The 26,562-nt window shown below is 39.7% G+C and overlaps 1 protein-coding gene across 7 annotated transcripts in view; it reads left to right on the forward strand.

The window, feature by feature from the left end:
* Positions 1-26,562, forward strand: part of PCSK5 (proprotein convertase subtilisin/kexin type 5) — a 465,695-nt gene that overhangs the window by 288,837 nt on the left and 150,296 nt on the right. For 2 of the 7 annotated variants that reach the window (XM_016960969.4, XM_520079.8), the window contains exons 17-20: positions 1,958-2,042; positions 5,848-5,945; positions 6,364-6,493; positions 6,906-7,021. In XM_016960969.4, the coding sequence (XP_016816458.3) occupies positions 1,958-2,042; positions 5,848-5,945; positions 6,364-6,493; positions 6,906-7,021 (429 nt within the window). Of the gene's footprint in view, positions 1-47; positions 170-1,000; positions 1,149-1,957; positions 2,043-5,847; positions 5,946-6,363; positions 6,494-6,905; positions 7,022-10,462; positions 13,110-26,562 lie in introns of those variants that run through there. The other 5 variants (XR_010148685.1, XR_010148686.1, XM_003312114.6 and 2 more) reach the window with 5 other exon arrangements.

Below are 26,562 nucleotides of genomic sequence, written 5' to 3' on the forward strand. Positions count from 1 at the left end.
TTATCTTTTCCTTTATTTCTGAGTTCTGGATAATTTCTCTTAACAAGGACCTCATACCATGGTATATGATGGCACTGAAATTTCATGTTTCTGCACAACCTAAGGAAGAAAAAAGAAAACTCAAGTTTAAAAGAACAAGAGTTATTTAAAATAAAATCAGACAAGAAATCTGAAGTGAGTACTCTTGCTTCTTAAGAAGTGAAATTCTCTCTGGTTTCAAAGAGGAGCATTTCTCTGTGAGGCAGAGAGGGTCTTTCAACTTACCCTTTAGGGCAGTGGGTAAGGACTCTGCCTTTCTTGCTTGCCCCAAAATTTAGAACATGAAATTTGACTTGAGGGAGAAAGGAGAAATTGGGAGACAGAAGGGGGCATAAAGAATCCACAGAAATATGCAGTATTCCTTGTGAGGAAAAAAAGTCAAAATTCTATCAGGAAGGTTGAGCCTTGAAAAAGAAATTTGATTCTGGAATGTTGTATGACAGAACCAAGGTAATTGAGAGTCTGTTGTTTCCAGAGCCTAGAAGGTAGATAATTAAGGTGTTCAAACTATGACTTCAGCTACCACGAAGTGTTGATACAAGTGGTTTGTATATCTCTCTTTCTATGTAATTGCCTTATGTTATAGTTTTCTTCTCTAATGAGTCCATTTATGTACAACATAATGATCACATATGATCATGACTAGTAATAATTACTGCCAACACATTTACAGTGCTTAATAGTTCATATCGTTCCCTTGAATAATTAATTTTATTTAACTTCTCAAGACAACCAGAGAGGTGGGTAACATTGTAATCTCATTTTAATGAATAAAAGAACAGAGACCCTGAATTTGCCCACTGGAGGTGCTAAAAGCAGAATGCAAATCTAGGTCATCTGAGTTAAGATTCTATGCATGTGCAGTATTCTCAATGAGACAGTGAGAGAGACCGTATGATGACTACTGTTAAGATTGTAAGGGGCTTCGTATTTCATGCTCAGAGGCTCAGACTTGATCCAGCAGGTCCTTGCAGGGATCCACTAAGCTGTGTTTCTCTATGGAACCCTGAAGAACACCAACATTTAAAGAGCAGATGGAAGCCCATGAAGAAAGCTTCATTCATTTCTACAAATTCACATGGATATAATCCACTTGCATATCAGAGCAGGTACCAAGACTTTAGCAAAATTTTATCTAAGGTAGAAGGACTTTCTTAATATGCCAAATATTTTTCTCCACAGAACAACCATAAATTTGCCAACTTTTTTCAATATGGACCTGGTAGTAACTAGGAAAGCAAGTATTCACAGTATACTTGTTCAAATGATACATTTCTATTCTCCAGAATATAGATTTCTCCAGAATATAGATATTATCTGAATTGTAATAACATTTATACCAATTCCACTGCGGCTGTAAAGTGCAAGACACTAAAATAGTGTTTAAAATAAACAATGTAAGAAATAAGCAATCCTTACCCTTGCAGTCTTAAATGTAGATTCCCTTCTCTAGTTCAGCTCAACTGACCAGTCCTAAAAGCTACGAGCATGGGGGTCTACATTCCCATTCCTTTGTCTCAGGCATTGCCTTTCAATCCCTATACAGTGATGTTGTCCCAGCTTCATGAGGGGGATTTGCACTGTTGCAAGTTAGGAAACCCTCCTGGGGAGAGAGACTAGGAAGAAGAAGGCAAAAAAAAAAGGCCTATAAACTATTCAACTAAGAATTAGCTAGGCTATCATTTTCTTGTCTGCAAAATGGCAGAGAAGTCTAAGGTGTTTTCCAGTGTTACAGTTCCTGTCTGTACTTGGTTTGCTGAGAAATGATAACAAATAGTGATTCTGTGGCTTTTCCTGCAATTGTCTAGTCAAGGCCATAGGTACTGTAGCATACATTAGCAAGCATTAGAACATCTCTGATGTTTTTATGGAATCCAATTGACCAACTGATTTATAACTTTCTCTTTTTTTTTAACAGAGAAAAATCTTTGCCGGAAATGCAGTGAAAACTGCAAGACATGTACTGAATTCCATAACTGTACAGAATGTAGGGATGGGTTAAGGTAAGAGAGTGAAGGATTTTATCAAGTAACACAGCCCAAAGAGCTTCTCAATGTAAATAAAATGAAAAAATGATAAACAAGTAAATAAACAGCTCTCTTATGATCTACCCTTGGTTTGACTCCCATTCAAGCACTTGATTGCTATTTGCATTATCTCTGCTATTATATGTGAAAAATGGGATGCTGTGTTGGCTAAAGAAGGGTTATATCCAAATAAATTCTCTTTAGAAAAGATGGCTCAGATAAAACTCAATAAAAATGGCCATTTGAGAGGCATTCTTTGTGCTTTTTAACCTGCATTGTGCCAGTCAAGGATTACTTTGCAGGTAATACCAATGAATTATATTTAATCCCCCGATTCATCCCTTGGATGGTCGGAAATTATTCCCTTATCTTTATTATTTCTCTCCACATACCCAATCATTCTCTTATCTTAAGTACCTCAGGCTTGGTTCCATTATGCTATGGTATGCACATAGATTTAACACCAGGAGATGTTTTCCTTGAATGGATGACTTGCTCATTGCTAAACCTCAATAGTTGGTCAACTCTCTAAGAGAACAATGTACAGCTCAAATTAACTAGGTAGCCTCTTGATCTCAGTAGGGAAGGTGAGACCATTCTGCATTTAGTGAAGAGTTGGACTGGGGCTGTACATAGAATTAGAACTCTGCTGCACTGGATTTCTTTTAAGTATTGATCATGTCTTTATTTCCACCTGTGATTGGAGGTAAACTAGGCAGGGTCCAGACAGTTTCCAGGCAGGTACATTCTTCACCATTAACCAGTATTGGAGCATCATTTTCATTTAGATTAATTATCTATGGCTTTATTTCTTTTTCCCCCCATGAATGCATTCAGTATTAGCTTACTTGGCAATTTTCATCTCAAGACTTCAGTACTGAGAAAGAATTAGCCACCTAATTCTTCTTGGAGAAGGAGCAAAGCAGTATAATAGAAAGAAAGAAAGTAGATGTGGGCTCACATCCTCCTCTGCTATTTATTAACTGTGTGATTTGGGGCAAGTCACTTAACTACTCCGAGCCTTCATTTTCTCCTCTATAAAATGATGATAATAACCCCTGTTTTGCTGGATTATGATAAAGGTTAACTGTGATAACATTTACAAAATACCTATTCTACCATCTGGCACATACTTGGTTCATGAGAAATAAAAGATGATTTAAATTATTTGATTTCTTAGGGAACATTGTATAGGGTATGTTAAACCAGTGCATGCTGGTAGAAACATGAGAGCCATATATGTAATTTTAAATATGCCAGTAACCACATTAAGAGAAGTAAAAAGATGCAGGGGAAATGAGTTTAATAAAATATTTTATTTCACCTAATGTATCTAAAATATCATTTCAACAATATAAAAACTTATCAGATGTTTTTCATTCTTCTTCATTGTTGTACTGTCTTCAAAATCTGATATATATTTTACCCTTAAAACACATCTCAATTCAGACAAAATTGTTTTTATGAGAAATATTTGATCTTTATTTAGGTTTCACAGTTGAAAAAGAAAATTTTACATAGCCAAGTTGTTCCAAACGTACCCAAATTTTTGCCAGTAATGGAATCAAGTGCCAGCTGTTCACATTTAGACTTAAATTAGTTAAAATTAAATAAAATGTAAAATTCTGTTTCTTAGCCATACTATAGCCACCTTTCGAGGTCTCAGTAGCCATGTGTGCCAGATTATGTTGTACAGCACAGGTCTAACCTGGCCAGTTTATCACAGAGAGAACAGAGGCATTCACAATACCAAGTGCATTAGCCTCGCAGTACCTGTATTTTGGAAGCAGCAGAAAGCTTCAGGGTTGGTGACTGCTGTCTGTTACACGTCCCCCTTACCTCATTCCTTCTCCATACAGTGCAACCTCTGTGTCCTGCTGAACAGATGCCAACCTCACAAGGAAGTGCTGTCCTGTATTAGAAAAACTAGGCAGCTTTTTAACTTTGATAAGTGTTTCGGTGGTCCTTATTTCCTCTCAAATGGATCCATTTAAGGCAGTATCCTTTTTTCTAGTGCTACAGAAAGGGAAAGGGATTTTCTTTTGGCTTTTTAAATGACAGCGCTCTCTCTCTGGCCAGTGAGGAGATCTATGAATGAAGTCCACTTTCACTTATGCTGCCCTTAGTCTCCTTGAGGCCCCTTGCATTTTTCTAAGGGCTTCCAGGGTTGACCGTTTTGCCTCAAGAGACTTGTAAATTTTTAAATAGTGGTGAAGAACAAACAGGGAAAAAATATATCAGTGCACAAAATCCAGGAAGGAAATAAATTAAATGCTAATGGGGACTGTTCGGGTTTCTTTTTTCTTCAACTTTGTTTTTGTACTTTCCAAATTTTTTTAAGAGCATAGGGAAAAGTAAATTTTAGTTTTTTAAGTTAGCATTATCCACATACAAAGCAGTCAATTAAGATGTCAATTTGGAGCAATGTAAAGAGTTTAAAACAATGGAAACCATTTAACCCTGTTTAGACACTGATCTTCTAGTTTCATTGATTTGGTAGCATAGGATTACATTTTCTCACTGTGTTTCCATTCACACTAGTTATTCAGTGAATAATATTTTTTATATTAACTATTGTAATTTTTTTTTTTTAAGAGACAGACTCTTGCTCTGACAGCCAAGCTAGAGTGCAGTGGTGTGATCATAGCTCACTCAAACTCATGGGCTCAAGCAATCCTCTGGCCTCAGCCTCCCGAGTAGCTGGGACTGCAGGCAGGCACCACTGTGCCTAGCAATTTTTTTTTTTAGCCTTTGTAGAGATGGGGTCTGACTGTGTTGCCCAGGCTAGTCTCAAACTCCTGGCTTCAAGTGATCCACCCACCTTGGCCTCCCGAAGTTCTGGGATTACAGGTGTGAGCCACCATGCCCAGCCAAATAGAGTAAAAATCTTTTATTTGCTTTCAATTTTAAGAATTAGCCTGTAGACTGTGAAAAATATGATAGCTGACAGAAATTAGAAGGGAGAGAAAAATATGCATTTCTCATTTGACATTCTGACAACTCATTAAGTACTATCTCATATTGCTAGGTAAATAGAAATTTAAATAGATTAATATAGTTTAGATAACTCCCAGAAACACTAAATAATAATATAACAAAGAAAAGTCAAGATGATTGGGGAAATAGCAGTACAGTTAGTTTTGATAAATTTTTCATTAGAGTGTTTAAAATGAATAAATCAAGAAATAGAGGCAAAAGTATTTTAAATCTTGTTGTTTTGACGAGAACCTATAGAAGACTAAAATCAGAAACACTTAAAATCAGAACGGCTACTCCGGAGAATTTGAGCTGTGGGTTGGACAGGATGGTCGTACACTTTTACTCAGTCATAATTCATTGTACCATGTGTTCCTACTGCATTTATAATCATGAAATAACTGTTTAATTTATTATGTAGTAAGTCTGGATATTAAGAAATTGTTGGGCTTATTGCTAGACAATGTGATTGTTTTGTCAATCAATCAAATACTTTTTAAAACCTCTGGGTTGTAAGATGTTGCGCAAAGTAGGAGTGTGCCCATCAGTCTAACAAATTAAGGAGGCTGTCCCCGAAGCCTAGCAGCGTGTGTGTATGCTACAGACATCATTGTAGGCACAGAGAAGCATAAGCATTGAGAGGAGAAAAAAAAGGGTATACGGGCTATTTCCCCGGCTTTGAAGCTTTGCCAAATCCACTGGCCTCTGAGGGAAACTGTATCTGTTACATATGGAGTTTGGGGAGTCATTACGTTTTGGCCTCATCACAACAGTCTGTTGGAAACTCCCTTTATACTTCTTCCAGCCTGCAGGGATCCCGGTGTTCTGTCTCCTGTGAAGATGGACGGTATTTCAACGGCCAGGACTGCCAGCCCTGCCACCGCTTCTGCGCCACTTGTGCTGGTACCTTCCCTAGTTCTTTTGTTTATTCTCCCGGTTCTGGTTTTGCTTTTCTTTCTGGTTTGGGCCATCACTCATGCAACCCACTTGATACTTTTAAAGTAATGCTGGAAAAGTTTATTTCTCTTTTGATAATTGTGTGTGTATTCTCGTTGAAAGTCAAGCAGTCATCAGCATCCTATCCTCATTGAGAAACTTACATAGCCCAGTGATAGCTCCTCTTTCAAAAGACAGTGAATGTTTTTGTCAAGAGGTTCCATTTTAACTTTGAAGGCTTTTTTCCCAGGGAAATCAAGAAAAAGCATGAATATTAAATTATTATTCTTTGACGCCATTTTCTCAAACTGTTAAAGAAGAAGCCCATGACACCACCACCTCTGAGGTTTTATTTCTCGTTTCCTGTGTTTGTCTTGCTTTTAAGGGGCAGGAGCTGATGGGTGCATTAACTGCACAGAGGGCTACTTCATGGAGGATGGGAGATGCGTGCAGAGCTGTAGTATCAGCTATTACTTTGACCACTCTTCAGAGAATGGATACAAATCCTGCAAAAAGTAAGCGGATCTGCCCCCTGGGCCCTAGCATTTAGACCTAAGTTCTTTTGATGACTATCTTCATAAGAAAATAAGAAAACTTAACTTAGAATTTGTAATGATAACACTAGGTTTAAACATGTACCTGTGGACACTGTTCTGAAGCTTTCACCCGGCTTATCTTTGATATTTTTATTCCTTTGCCTCAGGGGCACCTTAAAACCTTTAATATTTCAATTTCAAGTACATGCTCCATACCCTTTAAAATCACAGTGTCTACCTATGTCACCTAACCTAGCAATTGTTGTGAGGAAAGATTTTTGAGTAATCTTCAGAGGGATAATTAAATGTAAGACATTATGAGGTTGCTAGTAAACACACCTTCCCCTGTGCATGTGTGAATGAATTAAAAAATTGTACATTTTTCTCATAGATGTGATATCAGTTGTTTGACGTGCAATGGCCCAGGATTCAAGAACTGTACAAGCTGCCCTAGTGGGTATCTCTTAGACTTAGGAATGTGTCAAATGGGAGCCATTTGCAAGGATGGTGAGTACAACTGCCCATATCGATCTTATGAAGCAAAGTATGATCTTTCTACTTTCAGGACTAATATTTTTCCACTTAAAAAAGAAACTCACAGCATGCATCAGATATGACATCATGCATCAGATATGACATGCTCAATATTTTGGTGGCATTCATTCATCTTGAACTTATGCCCTTAATGGATTTGTTTGAATTGCAAAAAGAAAGAAATCAGCTACAGTGGCACTGGCCAATATGGCTCAAGTTAATTTTTTTAATTAATAAACTTTATTTTTTGAGAGCAGTTTTAGATTCATAAGCAAAATTGAGCAGAAAGTTCAGAAATTTCCCATATACCCCGTTTTCCCCACACAGGCATAGCTTCCCCCACTATCAACATCAAGCACTAGAGGAATACATTTGTTACAGTTGATAAACCTACAGTGACACATCATTATCACCCAAAGTCCACAATTTACATTAGGGCTCACTCTTGGTTATATATTCTGTGGGTTTGGACAAATGTATAACAACATGTATGCAACATTATAGCGCCATGCAAAGTAGTTTTACTGCCCTGAAACTCCTCTGTGAATTACCTACTCATCTCTCCCACCCCCTACTGATTTTTTTTTTTTTTTACAGTCTCCATAGATTTGCCTTTTCCAGAATCTGTATGATTGGAATTATACAATATGTAGCCTTTTCTAGCTAATTATTGTTGTATTTCTTTCCAGTTTTTACCATATTAAAAATACCATGCACATAGAGTTTTGTATCTTGCTTTTTGCACTAAGCATTAGGCATAAACATTATCCTATGTTTTTACAAAGTTTTAGGAAACTTTAATAGCAGCATAAAATTCAATCATGTGAAGATTCTATAGTTTTTAGCCAATCTCCTATTATTTGGATTGTTTATAATTTTGATGATGTATAAACAGTAATTAAATGGGTATCTGAATCTTTCATTAAGTCTGTGAGGCTAGGAAGTAATATTTTCATCTTACAGAAGGGAAAACCCAAGGTGTAGAGCTAGGAAATGATAGACCTAAGTATAGAACTTAATATTTCAAAATGTTGGTCTGTTCTTTGCACCAATGATTCTGAACCAGGATGCAGCACCATCCCCAGATATTCTGATTGAATTGATCTGGGGTGCAGCCCATGATCATAGGTTTAACTTCCCAAGTGTTTCTAATCTGCAGCCAGTTTTGAGAACCACTGCACATCCAATTCTCCCTAACAATTTAGCTAATACCAAGTTTCCTCACCTCTCTAGCCTCAGTTTCCCCATCTGTAAAAATGAATGAATTTAAATTATTCCAACTCCAACATTTTGAGAACTTTTTTGACTCTTGAAATAACTTACGCTGAAGCGACCCTAAGATTTACTCCTAAATTTATGCAGATATTACATGCCAATGATGTAGAAATTGCTTAAACTATTGTTGTTCAAAACATCTTTGGATTGTTATAAAAATAGAAAACAAACAAAAAATATGCAGTTGGAACAATCTGACTGACATGATCACTGCCCTAGGTTTATTCTTTCCCTTCTTTTGAATGTTTCCCCTTCTGGAAATTTCATGAAAGGAACAACAGTACCATTGTCAGGAGAATGTGGACTTGGAAGTCAGAATGCTGTCATTCATACCTGGTCTCCAGGCCTTGGGCAGGTTATGAACTTCTCTGGGCCTCATTTCCACCATCTGTAAAAAATGAAGAAGATAATACTACTGACCTCATCTGGTTATTCCACAACTCCCTACAAAGAATCTCAAAAAGGTGTCAGAAAGAACGGGGCACATGATTGATAGCATTGATAGGACATCATTTGTAGTCTTATTTCTTTGGAGCATCGTAGGTGACTTTGCATCTCCATGGTTTTTCCAGTATGTGATTGGTCTGGCAGGCGTGGGCCCGACACAGTCAGTTCCTGTGTTCTGAGGTTTTCTCGCCAGGGCTGATTCTACTATAGCACACTGGGGTGGTAAAGGCTTGGGGTGGTGGCACCCCAGGGGCCACGTAAGTATCATTTTTTAGTTACCAGCAAGTGCCTCCTTTACTTTACTTAAAAACATGGCTCCCCTATTTCTGAATATGACCAGAATTTTTGGTAGGTTAGTAACAGAAAATTGAGGAAGATGAAAGTGAGACCAGCCTGAGCAACATGATGAAACCCCATCTCTACTAAAAATACAAATATTGGCCAGGCATGGTAGCACGTACCTGTAATCCCAGCTACTTGGGTAGCTGAAGCATGAGAATCACTTGAACCCTGGAGGTGGAGGTTGCAGAGAGCAGAGATCGTGTCCAGCCTAGGCAACAGAGCAAGACTGTCTCAAAAAAAAAGAAGTGATGATCGATGCAGGAAATCCATTGTAACAACTTGAAATGTTCACCAACAGTACTTTTGGTACCAGGCATTTCAAGAGTTGTAATGCTTTAACTACTTTCCCTAAACCATGGTGAGCACTGGATAAGTTATGTCAAATGGCACTTTGCTAAAAGCGGAGTGTCAGGCTTGTGGGCTGAAGTGGGAAAAGAAAAATCATATCTGCAGTGAGCCCATTTTCAGGTCAGTTACAAAATGAGAATATTGATGGCTCACCAGGCTTTTGAAATCACATGGCAGCTGCACTTAAGGATGTGTTATTTATTCTCTTTCAACTGTCATATTTCTGTGATTCTAAGACATATATTTTTTACATTTTATCACCTCGGAAATCAGATGCATCTTATAATTTGTGGCAGTTTACAACTGCTTTTGACCAGAAAACTGATGTGATATCAGCGTTACTGCCCAGATATGAGAGTTGGATGCAGAGACATCTGTTCAACCGAGTTAGTTAGGCACATGACTGCTTCTTCTTGTGTTGAATTTAATTGCAGTTCTAAAGAGGTTTGAAAATTAAACTATTGTTCAATATTCGAAGGAAAGATTCTTGCATAAGCATGGAAACAGAATGTTACATAAGTATAACAAATACTTTTAATAAGTCTAAAATTAAAATTCTAATTGATAAGACAATATTGTGTCACAGTTTAATATGAAGCATCTTTTCCTTTGTGTTACTTAAAATGATGGTGCATCTTAAATCTTGTGTCTTAGATTCAATGAAATATGGTATAAATGACTGTATACTCTCTGCTCTAGGTATCTCAAAGAAAACAAATTTCTTGCTTGTGTTATTAATTGATTTCTAATTTATTCTTTTTTTTTTCACAAATGGATACCAATTACATTTACCATTGGACTGCAATGTCTCTCCTTGAAAAACAATGCGGTTGACTGAAATCACTTTGGGTGGACCAAATTTCCTCCTGTTGACTACTCCTGAATGATCTCTTCCAATTCCCCAAATCTGCCTCTCTGGCCAATCACAACCTTCTTCCATGTGTGTACATCATGCTGCTCTCGTCTTCAACTCCCCTTCTCTCTTGCTGACTTCTGGAAAAGCAACGGAAGAGTCCTGGGCGGAAGGAGGCTTCTGTATGCTTGTGAAAAAGAACAATCTGTGCCAACGGAAGGTTCTTCAACAACTTTGCTGCAAAACATGTACATTTCAAGGCTGAGCAGCCATCTTAGATTTCTTTGTTCCTGTAGACTTATAGATTATTCCATATTATTAAAAAGAAAAAAAAAAGCCAAAAAGAAAAAAAAAAAAGCAAGCCACCTCTCTCTTTCTTGCTCTCTTTTTCTTTCTCTCTCTCTCAAGTTTGTGCAGGGAGATGGTGAACTGTTTTGTCAGAACTTAAATGGAAAAAAAAAATAAAACTACAACAAGCCTACCTTTTATAACTGGGTGTTTAGTGCTAAACAGCCAGAACCACAGAGACAGTATTGTATGACCAAAGCATTTGATGCCAAAATTTGACGTTAAAGTAATGATTTGATTTCCTGCCCTGGTTTTGAAGGTCCTTTTTTTTCCCTTTTGCATTGACTTGCTTGTTTCCCCTTTGAAACATCTAAAAATACCTTTCCAAAACATCGTGAGAGCATACATAGACAAAAATGAAATGGAAAGCTCTTGCATGCTTGAGTCCACCATTGGGGGAAATGACAGAAAACTGGACCTGAGGGCATTAGGAACATCCTACAGAGTTGTGTTTAGTGTCGTTTGCCATGGTATTTCACAGTGAAACATGGATACTCTCCACACATCATTTACTTCATGCATTATGTACTGGTTTTTGCATTTTACTCACTTGATAAGTCTGCTCCACTGGTTTCATCAGATAGACTTGCTGCTACTGGCTTTTCCATTGTAGATTGGGTTATTTTACACGCAGTTCACCAAATGGGATTGCTCTGTATAGTCAAATTGGTGATGGACAGATGGGCAGAATGCAGAGGTACATAGATGAGCTGAGGCTGATCCAGCTCCCCTGAAATTCAGAGTGTTAACTTTGTAGACCCTGCACAATCTCTTGGTGCTATCTAGCCATTACCCCCATTTTTTTTTTAAAGGCCATCTGAAATTCCATTTGTCATGGTGGGAAGCATTTTGGATATGATGCAGGAAATCTCTTCCTGGAGTCAAAAGTTCCCAAGAGGTCCTGTATTTTTAAGAAATGGAATTTATTTAAATAATATTTAAGCTTGTGCCCATGTTGGCCGGGCAACTTTTTTCAATGGTGCTTATTAGAAGAAGTTTTTTCATCTTGTCATTTTAAGAAAATAAAACTGGAAATTGAATATGGGTGGCATGATTGTACCCTTTTAGTTCTCTTATTTTTCTACTCCTCTGTCCCTCTATAACTATGCCATACTATTATATGCTGGTCCACTGAATGTTGAGATGATCTGTTTTTTGGGGTTTTTTTTTTTAAGAAATATTTTCACTGGTTTTCTATGACTCTCTAAACACTTCATCGAAACTAGAAGACTGAATTATGAGGAAACTATTTGGATTAGTGGCCAGAAACGATGAAATCTTACAGATCTTTTGACAGTTTCTCTGTTTAGGGGAGCCTAGACTGATATCAAGTTTCTTCATATCAAAGTTTCATTGGTGACCTCATTTGCTTTACAAGTGACCAGCCATCTTGCAGGCTTCATGCTTCTGAAAGCCTTACTTAGAAGATGCTGCTGGAGTCACAGCTGAGGAGAGGAATACTATCAACATGGACTATCCTGGGAAAGAGCTAGGAAGTAGATGCTGAGGTCCCCATCCAAACAGCAAGCTAGGAAAAAGCCTACCTTGAAAATATTTCTAGACATCAAAGATAACTTACAACCCAAAGTGAATAATAAGTAAATAGTCTGATGACCCTCTTTTAATAGCATTGCAATTGTATTGAATCACATAATGATTCATAACTAACTAGGGAACCAACTGATTTTGCTAAGCAGTCTTCCCCTTATAACACCACAGGCCCTTCTGACACACAAAAAAATGAAAGTTAATCCTGGGTACAGCATACAGTTTTACATTTAAACGCACAGTCTTACATGGACAAATGCAAGCACAAGCCTAAAGCAAGGTCAAGCAGATGGCAAAACCAAATTTGCCTGCAAAGAAATCTATTTAACTGAATCAGCCCATAATATTTGAGGCACGAGGTTACTGTGATTGATAGGAAAGATAAAAATGATGTCTGTTTTTGTAGACGAATAACCATCAACATGACAACAAAATTCATTGGGGTCTACCAGCGTGCATTCCATTTCCCACTGACAATGCAGGTGCACGTCGCGGAAATACTGGTTTAACTACTAGTGTGTTACTGCCTCATTTATCTACATAACATTATTAATTAGAACATAATGCTTTCAAAGTTTAAGTTAATGTTATATATTATGTATAAATATATATATTCATAATGAGATATATGTAATGGATAGTACAAAGTTTGGAGACTCAACAAATGCTCTAACCTTCTAGAGACAAAAGTCCTATTTCTGTTTTCTTTTGTCTTTTTATTTTCAATTAGTGACCCATTGTTAAATCCAAATCCACTTTTACTGAAAAATACTGTACATGTGTAAAATGTTCAGTTGTTTTTTTGTAAAATATAGTAGAACGGTTGTAATTGATACTGGCCAAAATCAATGTTATTCCATATTTTATTTTTTCTATTAAATTAACCTAAGTTCCTGTTTATTTGATCTGTTCATACCCACGTATAAACTTCTCTGAAAGGGTAAGGTCATGAGAAACTTCCCTGTTTCTACATAGAAGCTGAATATGAAGGAAAGGGTGGAGGTGCATGAAACATCTAAATAAAGTTGGAAAAGAAAGAGTGAGCAGAGGAGGGAATTGAGAAGGAGTGAGAAACAGCAATGTAAGAAAGGAATGGGTTAGATTTGGTCATGAATATATATTAAATCCCATCTTTAGAAAGCAAGGCTGTGAAAAAAAATCCATAAAGGCTTGGTATTGTTTCTATCAGATTGTACAGATGCTGGACCCCAGAATAGGGCCCACCTGGTCCCATTCTTCCTCTAGTGCGCAGCACACCCACTAGTATGTGTCTGTAGGGTTAGGAGCCATGGCTGGGGGCAAGGAGGTAGGCAGTGTAAAAGCTGTTAAAGAGGAAGGTGGCTTTGTTCAATTTGCTGACATCTTGCGTAAAGTCGGCATTGGCTGGATGTCTAGAAGATAATTTTTGTCTAAAATAAATCTCCGGTACATACCAGGGGGTGGGACTGAACAAGCTAGCTAAAAACAGCAGTGGAGTATAGATCTTTTTGAACCATGCCTGAGATGCAATTACTAGTCTTAAAGGTTCAGTGCTCTGCCTTTTGGGGAAAAGAAATTGTAAACCAGCCAAAGCCACAAACAAATTGAGCTCCAACTAGGTTTAAAGATCTGGAGATAACAACCAGGTATGAGAAAGAGCCTCTACTGCTTTGAAGTCCCATTATAGGGATGGAGAGAAATTAATTTTATTGATCACTTACTATGTACTACACAATGTGAGAATATAGAGTAGGTATATACATACTGATGTGGATATGTTCTCTCTCAATTTTCAGAAGGACTCCTCTAGAGGTGAATGTATTATCCTCCATTTACACATGAGAAAACTGAGCCACATAGACTTGAAACAAATTGATTGAGATTCCATATCCAGATTCATAATAATAATACAATTTAACATTAAGACAATTAACAGCAAGTAGTACATGCCAAATCTCAAATGAGTGGTACACTGAGTTGTTAAGTTCAGAACAGGCAGAGATTCCTTTGAATTGGACTGGTCAGTTCCCTAAAGCAGGTAGAGCTAGAATTGGTCCCTGAAGCATGGATGAGTCTTACCTGGGAAGACAGGAAGAGAGCGGGAAGAACGTTACCAATGAACTTGCTCCAGTTACCAGTGAACTTGCTGCATACAAGATGCTTAGGGAAGTAAGATGTTTTCATGGTTTTAATCTAATTATCTATTGCTACAAAGAACAGTGATTCAAAATTTGGTGGTTTAGTCCAGAAAAATCTACATTTGTACACTTTGTAGAAGAAGGATAGTGTGCCCATTCTGAATCCCCACATCCATGGAAGACTGCTAATTATCACTCACTTTCCACTCCAGTTATCAGAGGCTTGTCACACTGCTGATCTCTTCTACCAGATTCATTATTTTCTGCTGAATAAGCTACCCTTCATTTTTAAAGAACTTACATACTGAGTACTTGGTAAAGAAGGGGAAGTGATTGCTATAGTAACTACTATAGTTTCTCAATCAAAGTGATCAATACTTGCAACATATCTGAGTATGGAAATAAATACATAACATCTTATCCCCCTCATGTAAAAAGAATGTCATGCCGCTAAAATATAAAATAGACATTCATTCTTAACAGCTTCCATATTATCATTCAGCCTTGCACAGAGAGAGCAATGGCAGACGGCAATGTGTTGAACAGAAATTGCATATTGGAGGCAATTTTAAACTATGGCTCAGCCAATGTAATACCCCCTCCTTCTGTCCCCAACCACAAGATGGTAGAGGTGGAACAGAGGACAGCTGCAGTGTGACCTCACCCAGCCCAGGGCCCTGCGCCCAATATGTGTAGAAGACAGCACAGATCTTCTTCTCTTCTCTGGTGAACATCCCTTTCTAAATGTTATGTTTGTTGCAGACTCATGAAATCTGAAGTTTTCAAACAGAATACTTTAGAGCCTTTGACCTATTTAGCAGGGCATAGCCCAGGTGGACTTAATTTCACTGTAGCTCATTAGAACTACTTGGCACCTAGAAATGGGGCTAATCTGTATAATCCTGTCTCCTCTTCATCACTAGAGGTGAAGATCAGGTCCAGATTCAGTTATTGAGCAATAAAGATGCAGTTATGCAGCCTCACTACGTTTCAGCGGACCAGAATGTGACGTGGGATGGCCAGCACTCCTTCCCGTTCTCTACCTCCAAGGGACTTACAAGGACAGTTTGACTGGCTTATTACCAAAGGACTTTCTCACAAGGTCTCTTCTCTAAAGGACCATTGTTTGGATCCAGTTGTGGTTTTTTTAGGGCCAGGTGTCAGGCAACAAAAGATATTTTGTATCCCACTTTCTAGAAAATTCCAGAAACGTTCCCTGAGGCTTGAGTTGTAAGATCTTTTACTTTTTTCATTTTAGAAAACAGTACATTATTTTAAAAATACAGTGTTTTAAGCTTCACAGAGTTTTACTAAAATGGATTTATTTAATTTGGCCCACACAAAAATCAGGCCGATAGACATTCATTTTCTGATGCAAGAGGCACAGCTAGTAAGGGGTGTGGCTGGGACTCAAGCCCACAGCTTCAACATTCAGTACAACACTGATTCCTTTTTAAGAGTGCTGGAGAAAAGCAAGTCCACATCACATATGTTGCAAGGCAAGGGGGTAAGAGCCTTTTCTCAAGTGAAGATAGAAAGCACACTGTATGCCTGGGCTTGACTTTTTCTCATTCCAAAAGAGTTGCTTCCATAAATAAATATTATTGAGTCCCTGCCACAAACTACGTTCTGAGTTTTCTCTTGCCCTCTTCAAACTTACAGTCTAATGAGGGAAACAGACACTTAGACATAAAACACATGGTTACAATGTGAATCAGTTTAAGTGCCTTTAAAGGGTATAAAATATTGTCAGGAGTCAAAGGAGCAAGCTCACTTCACTAATCACGTGCTAAGGTTCCATGCCCTTGCACTACAAGCTTCCCAAGGACTTCCAAAAATAGCATGAAACCTTAAAAATGGAGTTGACTCTAAAATGTACAAATAAAACTGCAAAGATCAAAATCAAATGATATCTTTATTAAATATCTACAAAGTGGATCATGTCAAACTAGTCCACTGCAACTAAGGAATTATACTTACAGCCATTGTCACTTGACGGCAGGGATATGTCTGAGAAACGCATCCTTAGGTGATTTTGTCATCATGCAAACATCATAGAGCACACTTACACAAACCTAGATGGCATAGCCTACCACCCACCTAAGCTATATGGGATGGCTTATTGCTTCTAGGCCACAAAGCTGTATAGCATGTTACCATACTGAATACTGCATGCAATTGTAACAAAATGGTAAGTATTTGTGTGTCTAAACATAGAAAAGGTATGGTAAATATATGGTATAATCTTATGGGACCACTGTCATATATACAGTCTGTTATTGACCAAAACGTCATTATATGGTACATGACTATAATTAATGTTAATGTAGAATAAAGGTGAATTTTAATATGCTTGATATGATGTGAGACCTGCAGAGATTGGAGAATCTAGGATCTTGAGAATCTTAATAGCCCTGCAAAGGAGGGAGGAAGTCACTATTCACCCTCTAGGGAACAGAAAAGAGGAGAGAGAGAGATGTCCTATCCTTGGTGGTGGTCAGGGAGGTCACTGGGGTGGGGCGTGGAAGGGCAGCGTACGGGACTGCAATATGTGGATATCTTCCTGGATATCATCCTCACTTCTTCCCTGTGCCTTCTACTCTCCAAGGAGATCTTTGTCAATCTCATGGTTTTAAATACCATCTATATGCTGATGACTCTTAAAATATATATAGATTCCTGATCTCTTCCCTCAAGATTCACACCTGTAGATTCAATTAACTACTTGACATTTCCCTTCAGCTGTCTAATAGGCATCTCAAAATTAACATGTCCAAAATAGACTTCAGACACCCCAACCCCCTGACCATCTTTACCACCAAATCTCTCCCACCTCAGTAAATGGCATTCACTGTATTTCCAAATATATCTCTAAATGGTCTACTTCTGCCCACTCCATAGCTGTAACTGTGGCCAAACCACCATTGTTGCCATCCCAGACTGCTGCAACAGCCTCCGAACCAGCTCCCAGACTTCTCCCTCTCCTCTCCTCTTTTCTCTCCTTTCCCTAATCAGTTCTCTACACAGCATAGTGCCATTACAAATGGAAAATCAGATTTCATCTCTGTTTACTGAGCATAAAATCTGAACTCCTTACCTGAGGTCTTTGTGCTGTCACCTCACACCGCCATCCCCCATGCCCTCACATGTTCTAGTCATGCCAACTTTCTTTTCATCCTTCAAACAAAACCAGCTTGTTTGGGACCCAGGACCCTTGCCCTTCACATGGCTGGCTTCTTCTCATCCCACAGGTCTCAGTTCAAAAATAACTTCCTCTGAGCAGTTCCTTCCACCACTGACCCCACACCTGCCCACCTCGTTTTGACTTTCCATAGCACTTACCACATGACATTTTATGGTTCGTTACTTATTGTCAGCCAGCCCCGTGAGAGCTGGTGCTTTATCTGTCTTGTTCACAGCTGTATCTTACATGTCCAGCACATGCCTTGCTTAAGAAATATTTGTGGAATGAATGAATAAGAAAACATCTGAGAGAAGTGACATTTGACCTGGGCCTTGAAGGATAAGCAAGAAATTACAAATCAAAGAAGGTTATGATGTTTAAGAAGGATATTCGAGAGAGAGAACCTGAGCAAAGGCACAAAGCCATTGAAAGGGTCTTGTGGACGGGGATCACTTGGAGGCCCAGGCAGGGGATGAGCAGGGCAGGCAGCTTGGGAGAAAGGATGGAGAGATGAGTGGGGTCAACCGGTAAAGAACCTTCGCTGGACTGTTGCCCTTCCTCCACCCTCTTGTCATCATGTCATCAACCCTCTTTTCAGAGAGGCTAATTGATTTGCCCAAGGACCCCATCAAGTCAACTCTTGGCCTCCTGCCAACATATTTGAGAAGCATTCACTCAGACAGAATGCTGAGGCGGCCAGATTTGCTCAGTCCCCAGGCACTGATGGCTATATTGAGCCAGTTGAATGAAAGAACAGGGTGCAAGTTCACATGAGAGGCAGCAGCCCACAGCTTCTGTTCACTGTGATGTCCACAGTCAGAGCAACAATTTGGCAAGGCCTGTTTGCAAAACTGGACTTGGGACCATAAGCCTGCTCAGTACCATCTTTTTCTCCTAAGAGAAGACCCCCTAGCCCTCTAAACTGTCATCACCAGAGAAGAACAAAAGGAAAAAACATGATGTGCTAGCACTTCCCTTCCCTAACAATGAAAACAGTAACCCCCATATGTGGAGTACTTCCTATATGCTGAGCTAAAGGCTTCATATGGGTTATTTAATTCAATACTTCCAATAGCCTGATTCTATCTCCATTTTACAAATAAGGAAACAGATGAGGTAAATGCCTAAGGTACTCCAGTGGTAGATAGAAGGTCTGGGATTAATTTAAACCCAGACAATCTGATATCAGAGCACCCACAAGGAGAAATACAAGAGCCAAGGAGGATTCCATCAAAACAAGCTTCAAGCTATGATTGTGGAGTATGCGACGGGTTTCTATATTTTAGCTGGTGCTGTCAGGTCCCAGGTGCATGTTATTAATGTCCACCCAGGAGTACACACTGTGGCTACATCATGCTTTGTGTGAACAAGGCAGGAGTCAATATTTGATCATTAAAGTTAGTAACAACCAATGGGCCATATGGACAAAATCAAAATGGACCTAAGGTAAATGAGGCAGTGGCTGTTACAAAGAAATGGGGATAAGATGACATGACACTTCCTTTCATAATTTCTTTGTAAAGAGGCTATTGTTTGCATTCTCTAGCCCAAGTTGAAATGAAGAAGAAATAAAATGGAGTTATTGGGAACATTAGAAGAAACATTAGCATGCTGAAAGTTAATACAAATACATAATACAAATTCTGTGAGCTCCTTTGACAAATCTGGTGAAACAAATTCTTTCCAGGTGATATTAAACAGGATTTCTTGCCACCAAAATCACAATGGTTGCAATATAATAAAAGCTAAACTATGAAAAAATAAGGCTTTTTATTATATATAGGAATATAATGTTTAATTGTTCTATGTTATCAGAAGAGCCACAAATATGGCAGAAACCGGAAGTCATCTTGACCATCTCCTTCATCACTCCCACATCTGATCCAACACCAGGTCAAGACAGTTCTACCTCCCAAATCTCCCAGATCCACTTTCTGTTCTTCATCTCTTCTGCCCCTATCCTAGTCTAACACCTTGGATCAAGCTACTTCTCACCTGGGATATTGCAGTCTCTCCTCATTAGCCTCCCTGAACACACCCCATCTGTCCACAGTCATGTGTCTTCATCTTCATCCCCTATTCCATTTTCCACAACAGCCAGAATGCTCTTTTTAAAAATTCAAAGCTCAGCATGAGACTCCACTCCCCTGTGACTTCCCAGTTCCCTAGGATAAAACTGAAATTCCTTTCCACGGCCTTGAAGGCCAGGGTCAATCTGACCCACCTCTCCTCTCTAAACTTAGCTCACAACATTCTCTTCTTCCCCAAGTATTTTCCTGCCACATTTACTTTCCCTGATTCTTCCATTCTGCCCTGCACCCTAGAACACCCCCACACATCACTCCCCCTCCTTTAATGTTATCTCACCCGAATCATCTATCGTCTGGGCCTCAGTTTAAATGTCACCTCTTTGATTCCTGATCCTTAACAGACAAGGTTAGATCTCCTTAGTGTAAGCTTTCTAGGAAGCCTCTACATTTCTTTTATATTAATTTTATGATAAATATCTAGTTACTTGTAGGAATATTTGTCTAATGTATGTAATTCTCACTACATAGTTTGTTTGATGGGGGCAAAGTCTGTAAATGCCTTATATGTCGTGAACCTGGTAAAATATCTCGTAGAGAAGGTGCTTGATAACTGTTATGGATAGTTGAAAAAAATGAATGAATGAATAATTAAATGAAAAATTGAGCAAATGACAGGAAAGGAATAGCTCTGATCCAATACTTGGACAACTAAGTTCTAGCCTGAATTCTGTAAAACTTCAGCATAGCTCTCTATGTGTCTACACCTCAGTTTCCCCTTCTTCAGCATCATCCCTGTGAACCTTCCAGCTATTCTGTTCCATGTAAAGAGAAAATAGCAGGAGACTTCACAGAGTTTCCATCACTGGTCCTAAAACACATGCAAAATCATTGGCACAAACTCATTAAAGCCAATGCTTTAGGACCCTGCCACTAAAAGTGTGGACCAGCAGCAGCAATAAGCGGCCAGGAATTGTCTAGTGTGACAGCAGATTTCTAAACTTGCATTCTCATTCCCTGGGTACTCACTGTTGACAAGGGACTTTGCAGGAGAAATTAAAGGTTAATATCAAATGAACTTAAAATAGAGAGATCAGCCTGAATTGTCCAGATGGGCCCAAGGTAGAGGCAATCAGAGAGGTGTAGTAGAAGAAGGCAAAACAAGCAGAAGGCAGAAGGGGAAGTTAGAGAGATTCAAAGTGTGAGATGGGCTTGGCCCACAGCCGAGGAACTTGCAACAGACTCAGGCTCAGAGCCTCCAGAAAGAATGCAGCCTGATAACACCTTGATTTCAATCTTGTAAAACTCAGAGCAGAGAACCAGCTGAGCCGCACCGTACCCAAATGTCTTACCTACAGAACTGTGAGTTAGTGAAGGGGTGCTTTTTTAAGCTACAAAGTTTATAGTAACTTGTGATGGCAGCAGTGGAAACCAGCACAATGAGAACACACCTGCTCAATCACAATATGTCCTTTTGCCAGATCCCAAGTTGATCTTTTCAAGACATGGTTCAATGTCATAGTTACTATCACAGAATCTGAAGGGAGGCTGCCTGGGTTCAAATCCTGGCTCTGTCATTTACTAGCTGTGTGATCTTAGGGAACACATTTAACTTCTCTGTGCCCCTGCTTCCCCATTTGGATGATGGTAATCCTACCTCTCTTCCAGGAACATTTTGAGGATTAAATGACAACCCATAAAAGTACTTAGGACAGTGCCTATATGTATTAGGCAAAAACATGTTGGTTACTAATATTACTTAAACCAGAATTTTTTTATTCATTGCTGATCCCTCTCCCTCCACTAATATCCAGTCCATCACCCAGCTAGTTAATTTACCTCTTGAGTTTCTCTTGAATCTATCCTCTTCCCTCTATCCCCACCATGACCGTCCTAGGTTGGCTATCATCATCACTTCCCAGAAGCACTCTGTGAATCTTCTCTAGTTCCGCAAAGAAGCTAAAGTGACTTTTCAAAATGCAAATCTAATCACAATGCTCTCCTGCTAAAACCTGTGGCTACTGGGGTAAATACAGGATCCATTAACATGTCCTGCGAAGTCTGATACCCCTACACCCATCTCAATTTCGTTTCTTTCTTTTTCTTTCTTTCTCTCTCTTCCCTCTTCTCTCCTCTCCTCTCTCTCTCTCTCTTTCTCTCCTCTTCTCTCTCCCCCCTTCTCTGGCCTTCCTTTAGCCTGTCCCAGTGGCCAAGCCTCCCCGCACTGGACCCTTTGCAGACATGGTTCCCTAAGGCTAGAGTGCTGGAATCACAGGTCCACCATTGTGTTTGTTCTTATTTGTTGGATGTCCGAGTCCCACTCCAGACTCTAAGCATAAGGGCAGGAGTGCATTTGCTTTTTCTCATCGTTGCATACCCCATACTTAGCACAGTTGCTGGCACAAATACTGGCTCAGTAAACAGTTTTTTAATGAACAAATGAATGAATTAAAATACTGTGGCACAGTTGAAGAGGCAGGACAAATAAGATGTTGGTGCTTCTTTTGGTTTGACTCCTACTTGGGGGCAGGGAGGGCAAGAATTAAATTATGTCAGATGGAAAACATAAATTCACTGGCTGGATCACTGTTGAGTTACTGCAATCTTTGTGAGTGTGTCACAGACTATGTTGGAAGTAGCTGAGCACAGGAGGAGAAACCAGAAATTGGTTCAGCAAAGGGGTCATCTCAAAATATGCTACAAGTCTAAGGGGTTATATAACTACCAAAAGCTGAAAAATTGTCTTTCCACACTCTCACCATATCTATCATTTCTTTAGGTTTGCTGCCTAGAAAGATCTCATTGTCAGATATTTTTTCCCCCCACCAAAATATATAAGCCTCAGTTTGCAGCTATCTCACTACTAGGTTAGCCCTCACTGTCCCTTTCCGTATTCAACCCTCCACCTCCCGCTTCCAGCTCCGTAGGTGTAACACACGATGATCCAGAGCTGGAGAATGAAGACCCGCCTATGCTGTTCCCACACAGAACACAGCATGAGGAGGTGGCGAGACATTCGCAGACCATAGAGGGCCCTCGTGTGGGGCTGGGGCAACTTGACCTCAGATGTCTGTGCCAGAAAAAAAACTGATGAACAGGTACATCATTCAGGAATGTCCAAGCTCACAAATTCTTTATGAGGCCAGCAGAACGTGGAGGCCTGAAACCCTCCTCCAGAATCTAACTCATACCCCACCATTCTGTAATATGTATTCTCTGGGCTTCCATCACTGAAGTTCCGTCTCCCTGTCTTATAAACTCCAAGGAATGTAGGGACCATGTCTAACATGGAGAATTCCAGATACAGGCAGGTGCTTTAAACCTGTAGCTTAATCAAATGGTTGTCAACGAGACAACATCAGCCTCCTTTTGTTGTCTCAGGCTAATTATTAGACAATTCAGAAATAAAATACAGATGATGTTTAGCCATGTCTTACTGAATGATTCAAATCAAACTCACTCTCCAGGTAATCGGTAGAATTTCTGACTCTGTGCTGGATCCCTCCTTCACCTCCCTCCTAAACTCTCTACCAAGAGGACATACACCATACCCACCCTTCTGCATGGCAAGTCTGGAAATATGCTTGCACTGTACATATTGGCCGCTTTCTACTACTGGTGCTAAGCAATAACCCAGAGTAGCAAGCAGCCTAAGCCTGGGTTGAGATGGCGACAGTCTTTCCGAAGGACTCTAAGGCAATGAGCATAGAGCAATGGCTCTCAGACTTGAGTGGCCATCAGAATCACCGGGACAGCCTGTTCAAACACAGATTACTATCTGCCACCCCCACCTCAGAATTTGTAATTCAGTAGATCCGAGGTAGAATCTGAGAATCTATATTTCTAATAAATTCCCAGTTGATGCTGATGCTGCTGGTCCTACCTTGAGAACCACCAACACTGGTGTTAACTACATAGTCTTAGTAATGATACTAGAAAGATGTGGGTTCAAGTCCCAGCTCAGCCACTTAGCATGTAACTTTGGATAAAGTATTAAATCTCTCAAATTCTCACTTTCCTCATCTATAAAAAGAAAGTATTAACAGCAGCAATGCTGAGGATTAAATGGGTGATGCATCTGGAAGCATATGAAACATCCCCACCCCAGAAGACAGAGCCCCTTTCCCTGCACCACACCCAGTCCCTGCTCTCCCCAGGCTGCCGGTGCAACTCTCCTTAACAGGGCTGCTATAGGAACATTTGAGCAGTGGGCAGGGCACAGCTAATTGTCTCCACTTGCCTCTGTCCAGTGGTGTCCTGTCCACAAGGGCAATGCTAAGATGAGCATCAGCCCACCTCACAGAGCGCAAACAAGGCTATTGCCTGATGCTTCTGGAAGAATGGTGTTTCACATAGCTTTTTGCCCTGAGACTAAGAGATAAAGTAATTCATCCAAAACCACACAGCTAATAATGGCAGAGCTCCAGAGTTAGGACAATGCACCTGCTGACTCGCCTATACTGAACTGCATTTGTAATCTTGCTGTATTAATTTCTTATGGCTGCTCTAACAGATAACTACAATTTGGTACCATAAAACAATACATATTTATTCCCTCACACTTCTGGAGGTCAGTAGTCAGCAATCAGGGTTTCAGTAGGGCCACCCTACCAGAGGGTCCAGGGGAGAATCCATTTTCTTGTTTTTTTCAGCTTCTAGAGCTGCATTCCTGGCATTCTTTTGCTCATGACCCCTTCCTCCATCTTCAAAGCCAGCAGTAGCCTCGTTAAATCTCTCACTCTACAGTGAGAGAGATTAGATCACCTTCTTCTGTAGTAAATTCTCCTGTTTTCCTCTTCTAAGAACACTTGTGATTATATTGGTGCCACCCTGATAATCCAGGATAATCTCCCCATTTCAAGATCTTTAACTTAATCACATCTGGGAAATCCCTTTTGCTGTACAAGGTAATACTCACAGGTCCCAGACATGAGGACTTGGATATCTTTGGAGGCCATTTTATGGCCTCCCACACTTGGATTTTTTGTCTAACTCTCTGAGCCACCATTTTTACTTCAGTGAAGTGGAAATAATAATATATCCTCATGACAACATTACCATGTGGTACACACTAACTCACTGAATAAATGTCCGCTGGATTGTTGAATGCTTCCTGCAATACTCTTTTGTGTGTATCTTGCATTAATTCATTAACTATTTACTCATCTAACTTTTATTAAACACTTACTATGTGTTAAGTACTGAGCTGGGCATAGGGAATATAATATAAGGGTATATAAGGATATAATAGAATACATTTCCTCCCTTTACAGATTTTATACTGTAATAAAGGGATCTAAATGAGGGAGCAAATGCCCTGATGTGTTAACACGTGTTATGAAAAGGAATTAGAGAGGATATGCTCTACCGAATGGGTTGTCAGTCCCCTGGGCAGGAGGTAGGAGTGGAAGGATAGAGCTGGAGAGAGGAGGCTGGAAAGGGACAGGGAGGTGTGAGCACCTGGAAAGTGCCAGGAATTTCTCCCTGATGGAGCCTTGGGGCTGTCTTAGTCTGCTTCCTGCTGCTATAACAGAATACCACAAACTGGGTAGTTTATAAAAAATAGGACTTTATTTGGCTCGTGGTCCTGGAGGCTGGAAAGTCTAAGATCAAGCAGCTGCATTTGGTGAGAGCCTTCTTGCTATATCATAACATGGTAGAAGGCATGACATGGCAAGAAAGTGTACATGTGTCAGAGAGAAATGGGAGCCAAACTTCATCTTTTTATCAGGGGCCCTCTCTCACCATAACGAACCCACTTTCACAGTAATGGCATAGTCCATTTATGAAGGCAGAGCCCCCATGACTTAATCACCTCTTAAAGGTCTCTCCTCTTGATACTGTCACAATGGCAATTAAATGTCAACATGAGTTTTGGAGGGGACATTCAAACCGTAGCAGGTCCCAAGGACTGAGGCACAGTGGGAGAGAGATGAGCTAACAATGCTGCCAAGGGTCTGACTGTAACGACCCTGGGTGCCATGTAAAGAAATCTGGGTCATGTTATGTTCTCCAGGAGCCACTGCAAAGTTTAAAGAGGCCCTTCTCAGTATTCCATCCTCTGCAGGGATCCAGGGCTCCTGGCAGGAAACCCTGAAAGCTCTGTCCTCCTCATAAATATTAAAATACCAAATTCACAGAATTGTCTGTGAAGTGGTAGTGGTTTCCTTAAGTGCCTCTTGCCTTTGCCTTTCTTCCTCATTGAGACCTTTTATGATTTATAGTTTCAGAATTTTATTCTTAGAGCCTCCCATTACAGTGAGCCATCATCTCCCTTGAACCTCTGTCAATCTAATTTATAAGTCATCTCTTCTTAAAAATATTCTTATACCTCTGGATCCCATTTAACTCTCTAATCTTTGCAGTTCTTTTCATATGAGAATGTTCAAAAGGTAAATTCACCAAATTAACTATTAGGCAGAGAAGAATAATTCTGATTGCTCATGCAGTATTTTTTTCCAACCTGGGTGGTTTTGCTGAGAAGTGGATTGATGGTAACTGTGATGTGAATTTATTTGAAAATGTTTGCTTTCCTGGATGCATAGTCCTTGGTCTATTTTATCCCTTCACTTTACCTCCTGAAACTTAGCACCCCTCTCTAATATATTTTTGTCAACTGATATCATTCTCTCCATGAACTTCAATAAATTGGCAGTGAACTTCTGTGCTGGAAAGACATTTTGCATTAAAAACTGGATTCACAGCAGGCAATCTGCCTGGGGACCACATGTCTAAGAAAGCAGTCATTTTTAACTAAGGATATTTCAAGCCTAGATAGAATAGGGCTGGTGTGCTCTGAAGCCACAAATGTCTAGCCTACTAAAAGCGAAATTACTGTACTGCATGTTGGTAATTAACCTTGTCAACTAACTTTCAGAACAACTCCAGCGTAATGCACACACCCTTCTTTTGAGTTATATTGTTGTGATTCCTGGATCCCATTACATTCTACTTGCAACCTGCGTTCCTATCGCTACCCCTTACCAGCACTCCCTGATTTGCTTGCCCTGTTCAGCTTTTTGGTT

The sequence above is a fragment of the Pan troglodytes genome, chromosome 11 (genome assembly GCF_028858775.2).
Source record: "Pan troglodytes isolate AG18354 chromosome 11, NHGRI_mPanTro3-v2.0_pri, whole genome shotgun sequence".
NCBI lineage: Eukaryota > Metazoa > Chordata > Mammalia > Primates > Hominidae > Pan > Pan troglodytes.